At 32.9% G+C, this 13,569-nt stretch overlaps 1 protein-coding gene across 1 annotated transcript in view; it reads left to right on the top strand.

Annotated features, from left to right (window-relative positions):
- Positions 1 to 12,334, top strand: part of C15H8orf88 (chromosome 15 C8orf88 homolog) — a 32,657-nt gene extending 20,323 nt beyond the window's left edge. The window contains exons 4-5 of the mRNA XM_063079083.1: positions 10,513 to 10,619; positions 12,311 to 12,334. Of these exons, the coding sequence (XP_062935153.1) occupies positions 10,513 to 10,619; positions 12,311 to 12,334 (131 nt within the window). The remainder of the gene's footprint in view (positions 1 to 10,512; positions 10,620 to 12,310) is intronic.
- The last annotated feature ends 1,235 nt before the right edge of the window (positions 12,335 to 13,569 follow it).

Here is a 13,569-nt window from a genome sequence, read left to right as displayed (position 1 = left end):
CAGACTTTTCATCAGAAACCCTAAAAACCAGAAAAGAATGGGATGATATATTCAAAATACTAATGGACAAACATTGTCAGCCAAGAATACTTTACCTAGCAAGAATATCCTTCTGAAATGAAGGAAAAATAGTATATTTCTCAGACAAGCAAAAACTGTGGGACTTCACTACCACATGACCAGCCTTACAAGAAATTCTCAAGGGAGTACTGTGTTTGATACCTGAAAAACAACCATCACTGCCATACTTAAGAAAGAACAAAACTTACCAGTAAAACCAAAATGCTAACAATGAAGAGAAAATATAGTTTATCAAGAAACCAACAAATATAGAAGACAAACAGAAAATCAGAAAGAAAAGAACGAGAGGTACTTACGACATATAAACAGAAATCAGTAAAATGCAGTAAATGAACACCTTTCAATAATAATTCTAAATGTAAAAGGATTAAATTCCCCACTCAAAAGACAGACTGGATTAAAAAGATGGACCTAACAATATGCTGCCTTCAAGAGACTCACCTCACCTGTAAAGACACACATAGACTAAGAGTGAAAGGATGGAAAAAAATATACTATGCAAATAGAAATGAAAAACAAGCTGGAGTAATTATATCAGATAAAATAGACTTTAAAGCAAAAACCATAAAAAGAGATAAAGAAGGCCACTATATAATGATAAAAGGATCTATCCATCAAGAAGATGTAACAATCATAAATATATACAAACCCAACCTTGGAGCAGCCAGATTTATAAAGCAAACACTATTAGATCTAAAGAATGAGATAGACACTAACACCATAACAGCGGGGGACATGAACACCGTACTCTCAACGTTGGACAGATCATCTAGGCAAAAAATCAATAGAGAAACACAAGATCTAAATAATACTTTAGACCAATTGGACTTGGCAGATATCTACAAAACATTCCATCCAACAACCTCAGAATATTCATTCTTCTCATCAGTACATGGAACATTCTCAAGGCTAGACCACATATTAGGTCACAAAGCAAGTCTCAACAAATTCAGAAATATTGGAATTATTACATGTATTTTTTCTGGTCACAATGGATTAAAATTAGAAATCAATAACAAATGAAACTCTGGAAACTATATAAACGCATGGAAATTAAACAACATTGTACTTAATGACATATGGGTCCAAGAAGAAATTAAACAGGAAATCAAAAAATTTCTTGAAATTAATGAAAATAATGACACATCATATGAAAATCTATGGGATATTGCAAAAGCAGTACTAAGGTGGAAATTTATCACATTAAATGCTTACTTCAGAAGAATGGAAAGATGGCAAACAAACAACTTAACACTTCACCTTAAAGAACTAGAAAAACAAGAACAATCCAAACCTAAAGTTAGTAGACTGAAAGAAATGATTAAGATCAGAGCAGAACTAGATGAAATATAAACTCTAAAAGTGACACAAAAGATCAATGAAACAAAAAGTTGGGCTTTCTTTTTCTTTTTTAATTTTTAAATTTTTAATTTAATTTTATTTTGTCAATATACAATGTGGTTGATTATTGTGGCCCATTAATGAAAAAGTTGGTTTTTTGAAAAGATAAATAAAATTGACAAACCTTTATAGCAAGGCTAAGAAAAAAAGACAAGACCCAAATAACAAAAATTAGAAATGAAACAGGTGATACTACACCTGATACCTCAGAAATATAAGGAATCATTAGAGACTACTGTAAATAACCATATGCCAACAAATTTGAAAATCTGGAGGAAATGGGTAAATTTCTGGACACATAAAAACTACCAAAACTGAGCCAAGAAGATATAGAAAATCTGAACAGACCAATAACAATAAAAGAGATTGAAGCTGTTATCAGAAGGCTCTCAACAAAGAAAAGCCCAGGACCAAATGGGTTCACTGCAGAGTTCTACCAAACCTTAAAAGAGAAATTGATACCAATTCTCTTCAAATTATTCCAAAAGGTTGAAACAGAGGCCATTCTCCCAAACTCAGTCTATGAGGCAAACATCACCCTGATACCAAAACCAGACAAAAATACATCAAAAACAGAAAACTACAGGCCAATATCCTTGATGAATATAGATGCAAAAATCCTCAATAAAATACTACTAACTAACAGAATACAGCAACACATACACAAAATTATACACCATGATCAAGTGGAATTCATCCCAGGGATGTAAGGTTGGTTCAACATATGCAAATCAATAAATGTGATACACCACATCAATGAAAGCAAAGACAAAAACCATATACTCATCTCTATAGATGCTGAAAAAGCATTTGACAAAATTCAACATTCATTCATGATAAAGACTCTCTACAAGTTAGGTATAGATAGAAGTATCTCAGTGCAATTAAAGCCATATATGATAAGCCACTGTAATATCATTGAATGGCAAAAATCTTTCAGCTTTTCACTTAAGAACAGGAACTAGACAAGGATGCCCACTCTTATCACTGCTATTCAACATAGTGTTGGATGTATTAACCAGAGCAATCAGAGAAGAGAAGGAAATAAAAGGCATCTAGATTGGAAAAGTTGAAGTCAAACTGTCCCTGTTTGCAGATGATATGATCCTATGTATTGAACAGCCTAAAGCTTCTGCAATAAAACTCTTAGAGTTGATAAATGATTTCAGCAAAGTTGCAGGATACAAAATCAACACACAAAAATGCAATTCTATACTCCAACAGTGAACATGCAGAAAAATAAATGAAGGAAGGTAGGCCATTTACAACAGCCAGCAACAAAATAAAATGCTTAGGAATAAAGTTAACCAAGGTTGTGAAAAATCTCTACAAAGAGAACTACAAACCACTGTTGAGAGAAATTAAAGAGGACACAAGACGATGAAAGATATCCCATGCTCTTGGATCGGAAGAATTAACATTGTAAAAATGTCCATATTACCCAAAGTGATGTACAGATTCAATGTAATCCTCATCAAAATGCCAATGACATTTTTCTCAGAAATGGAAAAAACTATCCAGACTTTTATATGTAATGACAAAAGATCACGCATAGCCAAAGCAATTCTGAGCAAAAAAATAAAGCTGGAGGCATAGCACTCCCTGACTTTAAACTTTACTAAAAAGTTATAGGAGCCAAAACAGCATGGTACTGGCATAAAAACAGACACATGGATCAATGGAATAGAATAGAGAACCCAGAAATCAATCCATACACTTCCAGCCATCTGATCTTTGACAAAGGCACCAAGTCTACACACTGGGGAAGAGACTTCAGCAAATGGTGCTGGCAAAACTGGATATTCATATGTAGGAGAATGAAACTAGACCCGTTACCTCTCACCATATACCAAAGTCAATTCTAAATGGATTAAAGCATTAAATATACATCCTGAAACAATATAACTCCTTAAAGAAAACATAGGGGAAACATTCCAGGAAGTAGACTTTATGATATGACCCCCAAAACACAGGCACCTAAAGGAAAAATAAACAGATGGAATTATAGCAAACTAAAAAGCTTCTGCACAGCAAGAAAACTATCAACAGAGTGAAAAGACAACCAACAGAGTGGGAGAAAATATTTGCGAAATGTACATCTAACAAAGGATTACTATCCAAAATATACAAGGAACTCAAACGACTTTGCCACAAAAATAAACAAATAACCCAATTTAAAAACAGGCAAAGGAGCTGAATAGGCATTTCTCAAAGGAAGATACATGAATAGCAAACAGATACATGAAAAAATGCTCAACATCACTCAGCATTTGGGAAATGCAAATCAAAACACTTTGAGATACTATCTCACTCCAGTTAAGATGGCTAATATCCAAAAGACTGAGAATGATAAATGCTAGCAAGGTTGTGGAGAAAAAGAAACTCTCATACACTGTTGGTGGGACTGTAAAGTGGTGCAGCTTTTATGGAAAATGGTATGGAGTTTCCTTAAACAATTACAGATATATCTACCATATGATCTAGCCATTCCACTGCTGGGAATATACCCAGAGGAATGGAAATTTTCATGCCAAAGGTATACCTGTACTCCCATGTTTATTGCAACACTATTTACAGTAGCCAAGAGTTGGAACCAGCCCAAATGTCCATCATCAGATGAGTGGATAAGGAAACTGTGGTATATCTACACAATGGAATACTACTCTGCTATAAAAAAGAATGAAATACTATCATTCACAACAACATGGATGGACTTAGAGAAAATTAGACTAAGTGATTAGGCACAGAAAGAGAAATACTACATGTTCTCAGTTATTTGTGGGAGCTAAAAATAAATAAACAGGGTGTGTTAGGGGGGAAGGAGACAACAATCACGACAATTCCTTGAACTTGTTACGAAAATTGAACAGATTTGATGTAGTGGGGCTGGGATGCGTGAGAGGGAGGGGGAAAAGAGGAACAGGTAAAGGGACACAAAAATCAACTATGATGTATATTGAGAAGTTAAAAAAAATGACAAATGTGCTTAAGTAGACATATGCTCTTAGTGTAGACAGCAAGACTTGGCAGTTGGGTCATTTTTTGAATACGTTCTGCCAGTCTCTGCTTTTTAATTGGAGAGCTTAGTATATTTACATTTAATGTGATTAACTGATAAGATACTATGTACTTCTCCCACTTTGCCATTTGTCTTCTACGTGTCTTCTATCTTTTTTGTTCTTTAATTCCCCCATTACTGCCTTCTTTTGTATTTAATAGATATTTTGAAGTACACTATTTTTATTTCCTTTTCATTTTTTTTACTTTTTCTTTTTTGTTTGAATTAATATCAAGTTTCAATATTATATGAAACTGTACTCCAGTTTATCCCATCCTCACCTTAATGTTGTTACTGTCACAAATTCTGTCTTTATACTTTGTGTAATCTATCAACCTATATTTGTAATTATGCATTTTTATGCATTTGTCTTTTAAATCATGTAGGACAAAGAGATGAATTACATACAAAAATTTTTTGATGCTATTATATTTACCTATGCAGTTATATTTACTGGTGTTCTTTATTGCTTTATGTGGATTCCAGATATTGTGTACTGTGCTTTCACTTCAGCCTACAGGACTTCTTTTAGCATTTCTTGTAAGGCAGGTTTACACTGAACCTTCTCAGTATTTGTTTATCTGTGGATGTCTCTATTCCTCCTTCATTTTTGAAGGAAGTTTTGCCAGATATAGATTTCTTGGTTGACAGTTTATTTTTCTTTCAGCACTTTGCATATGTCATCCACCTGCCTTCTGCCCTTCATGGTTTCTGATTAGAAATCAGCTGTTTATCTTATTGAGAATTCCTTATAAGGGATGAATTGCTACACTCTTGATGACTTAAAGATTTTCTCTTTGTCTTTTGACAGTTCGATTATAATGCATCTCAGTTTGAAGTCCTTTCAGTGTACTCTATTTGTAGCTTGTTGAGTTTCTTGGATGCATAGATTTACATCTTTCATTACATTTGGGAATTTCTTTTAGCCATTATTTCTTCAAATAATATTTCTGCTGTTTTCTTTCTCTCCTCTCCTCTCCTCCTGGGACTCCCATTATACATTTGTTGGTATGCTTGATGGTGTCCCACAGGTAACATAAGTTCTGTTCATTTTTTGTTGTTCCTTTTTCTTTATCCTCCTTAGACTGAATAATGTCAATTGAATTATCTTTAAGTTTGATGGTACTTTCTTATGCCTGCTAAAATCTTCTGTTGAACCTTTCCAGTGAATTTTTCATTTCAGTTATTGTATTTTTCTTCTCAAGAATTTCTATTTGCTTCCTTTTTATAATTTCCATCTCTTTATTGATGTTCCTTATTTGGCAAGACATTTTTCTCATAGTGTTTTGTTTTGTTTTGTTTCTCTTTGAGCATATTTAAAATAGTTTATTTGAAATCTTTCATCAGGCAGACTTTCTGTTATCTTTTTTTCCCAGTGTACGGGCCACCATACTTTCTTCGTGCTTTGCATGCATTGAAATGTTTTGTTGTTGAAAACTGCACGTGTTATAATGTGGCAACTCTGGAAAAAAGATTTTATCCCTTTCACAAGACAGGGTTTGTTATTGCTCCTTATTGTAATAGTTGTTTAGTGACTTTCTGAATGAATACTGTAAAGTCTATATTGTTTGTCATGTATGACAACAGAAATCTTTCCTCTGTTATCTTAGTGGTCAGCTAGTGATTTAACAGAGATTTCCCTCCATGCCTAGAACCAGAGTATAAAACAAAAAACAAAGAAATCCCTCTCCTATTCTTTGCATATGGCCTCTGCGTTTGTGTATTGGCCATGCCTTCCACACTCAGCCAGGCAGTTTACAGCTCTACCTTTGCCTTTACTTTCTGCTTTTAGGGAAACTGAAGGTCAGCTAGAGGTGAGACTTCTCAAGTCTTTCTGTGATCACGAACCTAGCTTTGGCATGCATGTGACCTTCTAGATTCTCAGGAATATTTGGGAGTCTTTCAATGCCCTTATTCCTCAGAGCATCTTGTTCCACCTTTGCCTCCCAAGCTTTTTGGTTTCCCTGCTATTGGCTCCAAGAGTCATCCCTTGCCCCAGGTAGAAATGGCTAATATGTTTCCCTCCAGATGTTTTGGCAAATGGATTCTGGGTAGCAGCCTCAGCTCTTGGATAGTTCTTAGGTGAAATATGGGCAAGCTCTTTGAGGTTTTTCAGGGAGCCATCAGGAACATAAAAACAAAAAACTCATAATTTTTGAGAATAAAGTCTATAGTGTTCCCTCCAGTACTGGGAACCTATACGAGTAATGAGGGCTCTTGTCCTCAAGGTCACAGCCAAGCTGTGAAGTAGGAGTTCTCAGGTAAGTTAAAATGCCACTACATTGTTTCAAAATTTAGCTTCTTTCTCTTCAGTAAGCATTCCCCTGTTTTTTGTAAGCTTTCAATTAAATTTAAGAGTTCTGAGAAAGTTCATCCTGACAATTTTTACTGCTTATTTGTTGCTTTTGTGGAGGGACAGACTTAGAGTTCTCTACTTGGCCATTTTTCTTGACATCACTCACCTTTGTTTTTTGATTCTATGTTTTCTTCTTTCTTGATTACCTCCTTATTTTGCTTAAGTACATTAACTAGTAGTTTTACTAAAAAGAATATTGGGTTGGTGAATTCTTTGAGTTTGTGTAGTTTGGTTCACTCATGTTGCAGTATGTATTCCTTTTTTTAATTGGTGGATAAGTATTCCATTATATGGCTGTATACCACATTTTGTTTATCCATCCACCAGGTGATGGATATTTGTATTGTTTACAGCTTTTGACTATTGTGAATAATGCTCTAGTGAACATTCCTGTATATGTTTTTGTGTTAACATGTTTCATTTTAGGGGGTAGAAGTGGGATTACTGTATCAAATGATAAGTGGATGTGTAACTTCCTAACAAACTGTTTTCAAAGTGACTATCACCAGCAATATCTGCAAATTCCAGTTGCTCTGAGTCCTCACCAGCACTTGATATTGACAGTTCATTATTATTATTTTAGTTTTAGCAGTTATAATAAGTCCTGATTTCCAAATTAACACATAAAAGGAAATTAAAATGTATGTCCAAACAAAAACTGTGGTATATCCATTTTCTCTAGGTTATCAAATGTTTGTTTAAAGTTGTTCATAGTATTCTCTTATTTTCTTTTTAATGTCTGTAGGATCTGTGGTAATAACCCCATTATTACTCCTGGTAGCAGTCATTTGTGTTCACTTTTTTCTTGATCCATTAATCTACATAGAGATTTGTCAATTTTGTTTTTCTTCAAAGAACCAGCTTTTGCCTTATTAATTTTATATATTGTTTTTCTATTTTGGTGATTTATCTTCTTTATAAATTCTTTTTCTTTTACTTGGGGTTTAATTTGCTCTTCCTTTTCTAGCATTTTAAAGTAGATTCTGAGGTCATTTGTTGTAGATCTTTATTTTTTTATTAAAAAGAACTTATAATCTACTTTTGGAAGTCCCAGAACGTAATTTCTGCCACACAAAGGCCAGCCCAGATTCAAGGGGATAGGAAGTAAACTCAGTCTCTTGATGTGAGGAACAGCTTGCAAGTAAAGTAAGGAAAGGAATCGGTTGGACTCTCTTTGAAGACTACCATAAACTCCCTTGTACTTTTTGCAACTAAGTATAAAATATTTTTTAATTACCTTATTATTTTATCTTTGACCTATGATTTTTTTTATTGAAACATAATTGATTATACATATTTGTGGGGTACAGAGTTTAATATTGATACCTGTGTACAATGTGTGATGATCAAATCTTATGAATTTTTTGAAGTCTGTTATTTAGCTCCCAAGATATTTTTTTTCTAGACAGCTTATTATTATGATTTTTAATTTAATTTTGTTGTTGGAGAATACAGTATGTATTCTTAAGCTTCTTAATTTAGTCTTATTTTATGGTCCAGTAAGTGGTCTGTCTTGGCAACTGTACCATGTATACTTGAAAAGAATTTATATTTTGCTCTTCTTGAGGTAGTTTCTATAAATGTTAGTTAGATCAAGGTGGTTGATAGTGCTAAGATTTATATCATTACTGACTTTTTTGGGTCTAGTTCTACCAATTGCTGAAGGAGAGGCTTTTACATTACCTAATATTATTGTGGAATTGTTTATTTCCCCTTTATTTATGTTAATTTTTTCTTCATGTATTTCAAAACTGTCATTAGGTACATACAGCACATTGATAACTGTCACCTCTTTGTCTTATATTATGATAGCCACTCCAGCCTTCTTATTCCTAGTCTTTGCATGGTATATCTTTTTACATCTATTTACTTTCAGTCTGTATGTGTCTTTATATTTAATGTGTATCTTTTGCAGACAACATACAGAAAGGTCTTCTTTTTTTATCTACTCTGCCATTTTGTAGCCTTTAATGCAGTGCCTAACCTAGGAGTCAAAAAACTATAGCCTCGGGCCAAAGACCTGTTCATATAAATAAAATTTTACTGAAACACAACCACATTCTTCATCTGTATATTATCTGTGGCTGCTTTGTGTTACAAGGCAAAATTGGCAGAGATCATCTGTCCCCTAAATCCTCAAATATTTACTATTTGGCCCTTTACAGAAAAAGTTAGCAGGTCCCTGGTTTAGACCATTAACATTTAATGAGATTGTTGGTATGAGTTGATTTGGGCCTATTACTTTGTTTTCTGTTTGCTTCTGGTTTTTCTTCTCTGATTTCTGTTTGTTTGTTTTTTTTCCTTTTTTCCCTTTCCTGCCCTCTTTTGGATTTTTTGGATTTTTGTTAGTATTTCATTTTAACTTATTCATTGGATTTTTGGCTGTACTTCTTTATAAGTGGTTTTTTTTAAGTGGTTGTTCTAGGGATTATAAAATAATATCTAACCCTTCTTAGTTGTAATCTAGGGATTATAATGTAATATCTAGCTTTTCTACCTGTAGTTAATAGTGTGCTACCTCAGCATAATGGTGATGGTGAAACCTTGTAATCCATATGCAGGTTCCTTCCCTTCACCCCATTGCACTAACCTTTTGCTGTAGTTATATGTACTATATCTCCATACCCTAAAAACCACACCAGACCATGTTTGAATTTTTGCTTTCAACAGTAATACATATATTTATAAAATTTAGAGTGCAAAAAAAGGAATCTGTTATATTTACTCAGTTATTTACCATTTCTTTTGCTCTTCCTGAGGAGTTTTGCTGAAGAGCAAACTTTCTTTTCTGAAGAGTAAAGTTTCCATCCAGTATCATTTCCCTTCAGCCTGAACAACTTCCTTTAGCATTTCCTGTAGATCAGGTCTGCTGGTGTGAATTCTTTGTTTTCATTCATCTGAAAATGTATTTACTTCACAAGTGTTCCTGAAGCATTTTTTTTTCCGCCCGCTGGATATGGAATTCTCGGTTGCCAATTTTTTTCTTTTAGCACTTTAAAAATATTGTTTCACTCTTCTGGATCAGCATATGGTCTATCTTGGTGATAGTTTCTGGTGTTCATTTCTGATGAGAAATCTTTAGATACTTGAATGATTGTTCCCCTTGAAGATAGGGGCCTATCTTGGATCTTATTTACCATTAAATAGCATAGCCCCTGATACACAGTAGGTGTACAGTGAATGTTTCTTGAATTCCATTTACTTTAATTGTATTATGTTTTTAAAATTGATTAAGTCTAGATAGGTTCATTAAAGTTCCATTTAGGCAGGAGATGAATTGCCCAATATGACTTATTGCTGTTATACTTGATAATATCAGATCATTTTGCTAGACCTGAATAACCAGATGAAAAAAGCCATGCGTTACCAATTTTCTCAAACAATTCTCTTTTCTTCCATTTTTTCCCTTTGGTTACTTGTCTTCCTTTCCATGTACAAGGAAAGTCGGAGGCAGTAGGTGTTTTTTAGAGCTACCCCTGTCCCCCATCTCTTTTGCATAGACACTATTTATTTTATAAAATAATGGTTAAGAGAAATTCAAAAAGAAATGAGCCAAAAAGTGATTTATAACAGTTCTATGTTTTATAACATTAAATATGATGTTTAATATCTGCAGAGAGAATTAAATACAGCAGAGATTTCCTGTTGAAGCTCTCAAGTATTTCCATCTGCAGGAAGAAACCAGACTTTCTTCCTGATCATCCTATTGTACTTCAAAAACCAGTTAGTAGTTTTCTAATTTTGTAATATTATATTCTAAAATGTTTGTCATTAACATTTTCATTTGATTCTACCTCTATATTTTTAATCTTTCTTATTGTGGAATCTAAGTAATTCAGAAAAGTACAAAGATCTAAAAGTCGATATAACCAATCATTATAAAGTAGTCACCAGTTTACTCAAGAAATAGAATGGAATAGATGCAATGCTTATGAAATATTGTTATATTGAAAGGTCATGAAAAAATTGTTCTATATTCTAAAAGTTCTATTTTGTTTTTCAATTAAGCTCTATAATCTACCTGGAATTGATTTTACTGTATGATGTGAGAATAGGGGTCAATTTTCTTTCTTTCTACATGGATATCCAGTCATTCTAGCAATATTTATTTATTGAAAGCATAGTCCCTCTGACACCTTTGTGGCAGTATATGTGTGGTCTCTTTGTGGACTCTTTATTTTGTTTAGTTAACCTTCTTATACAGTGAAACAAGCCTCTTTTGCCCTTTATATTTCCATGTGACTCCTATGTCAAATTTCATCAAAATAAATACACATAATACATACATCTTTTAAGGTATTAATTGGAGAGGACATGAGTTTTGGCATCAGACTTGGGTTCAAATTGTAGCTCTACTCTGTGTACTTGTAGTCAAACCTTGGTCAAGTCACTTATCCTCCTTGCGTCTGTTTTGTAATTGCAGAAAAGGACGATAACGTCTGCTTGTTAGGATTAAGTAAAATAATGTATGAGAGTGCTTAGTATGGTACCTATCCATTATTATGCACTGACTGGATGATTTCCATTTTTTATGGACTCTACTTACATTTGACTGGAATTTAACTTTCTTCTATTGAGAGTTTTCAGAAGCACTATTATATATAGGTAAAGGCAACTACGATTCTATTGAGATGAGACTCAGAATATAGATAGGCAGAGAACAACTCACATGTGAGATAGAGTCTATACCTGCTGTCTTGATTTTTGGAATAGCATTTTTTTCCTCAATTATGATTTTTAAAAAATATTTTATTTTGTTTATAGTTAACATTAACATTTCTTAATGTAAGCTCTCTAACTTATAGAACTCCAGCAAATTTTTCCTTTTAAAATTAAAGCAGAAATTAAAACTTTCTTTCATAATACCTCTCATGCAAGAGTATTTAATGAGGAAAAATGCACTTGATGATGTTTGGATTTTCCCAAGATATCAATTATTTGCTATTTTGTTCAAAGAGCTTTGGGACATATAAATTTTGGTCTGTAAGAATAAATATAAATTTCACTGCTATGTAAAATAGAGTCACTTTTTCATTTTCAACTTTAATAACATTTTATTTGGTAAATAAAAGTTTGACGTGTACTTTATTTTGAACAAACTTATACATTAGAATTGTTTATTTTTGATTTATGCATTAATAACATTTTTAAAAACTAGGTACCACAGAAACAGAACAACAGATTTGGAATACAATTTAATATATTTAAAAATGAAGTACATATTTTTTTTACACACAGAAGAACTGTTTTGTTATTTGAGAATGCCAGTCACTTTAATAGTTACAATAGTAACATGCATTTAAATCTTTAAATACTTATTAGTAGGTTTACAGTATTTGGTTTGATAAACTAATTAGTAAAAACTGTATTCAATCAATATACTTGATAAATTAACTTTTTCTTCTATATTACAGGAAAACAACCAAAATTTTAAGTAGCACTTTAAGAACAGATGAACTTGAAGATAAAGAATTATTCATTTTATATTTTGGACACCTGCAAATGAAGTGGATCTAATAACAATAGCTATAATGGACTGTGATAATTCAATTTATTTTTTAATTTTGATGGTTGGCTATTTGGTTTCTCCTAACATGAGAAAGAGATATTTTAAACTATAAAGAATTTTCTAATCATTTTCAGATTTGCAGGCAGTTTCCTGCCTGAATTGGGAAGTAACATTGGAAAGTAGGAATTTGGTTAGTGAAGTGGGAAGACTGTGTATTTATAATTTGCATGCTACTTGCAGTTTTCTGTTTTTCATCACTTGTAATAATGGAATGGAAATATAAGCTGTAAAGATTCTCAAATACAAAGTATTTGATATGATGTATATATGGTACATAATTTCTTGTTGCTTTTAAAGTTACTTTTCTGTTTTGTTTGTTTCCCACTAATTTCATACCAGCACTTGAACAGATTGTTATGATCTCTCCAGAGGCTTAGAATGGTTTAGGATGTCCAATGCATAGTTCTCAATGACAGGAGGGAGAATTTTAAAATAAGCATTTCTTTTCAAATATATGATTGGCCTTTAGGTTTTTGATAGTAACATTGTCTTAGATTGATAATTACTAGCAGAGATTGACAATGTGGAAACAATGGTAGTGAATGAAACTGAAGTTGAAAAATAGCTGCTACTTATCTCATTAATCAGACCATATGAACAGTGGAAGTTGAGCAATTGCAAAATAAAATTGCTATTCTTATTTCTAAAAGAGGAAAAATTTAGGCATTTGAAAGTAATTGAGGTGCATTGTTTCAATTCTAAAACAAGAACATGTATGGATGAAGAATGTTTGGGTTTAAACCTTTAATTCCTAGAAATTTTACACAATAAATCTGCAGTTTTTCACTCGGGATGTTATTGTTGTTAAAAAAAAAAAAAAAGTTTCTTCTAGCACAATATCCAAAAAAAAAATTGGTAAGTGTAAACTCTCCCTACTTCTATTCTCTTAGATCCCTGGGTGATCTAAGAATGCAGGGTGTTCAAGGCCATCATTTAGTAGAAAGTTAATTTTTCACTGAATTGTGAACTCCTAAAACCAGTACTTTTTTCTTCACCGGTTTTTGGGCTTGATACCCAGATTCAGGTTTTCAGTCCATAGTAGGTTTCCTATCTTGGTCTTTCAGTATGCTCGTTCTCACAACATCATTCCCCGGAAAAATGATT

The sequence above is a fragment of the Cynocephalus volans genome, chromosome 15 (assembly GCF_027409185.1).
Source record: "Cynocephalus volans isolate mCynVol1 chromosome 15, mCynVol1.pri, whole genome shotgun sequence".
Lineage (NCBI taxonomy): Eukaryota > Metazoa > Chordata > Mammalia > Dermoptera > Cynocephalidae > Cynocephalus > Cynocephalus volans.
This window is presented reverse-complemented; position numbering and strand designations above follow the sequence as displayed.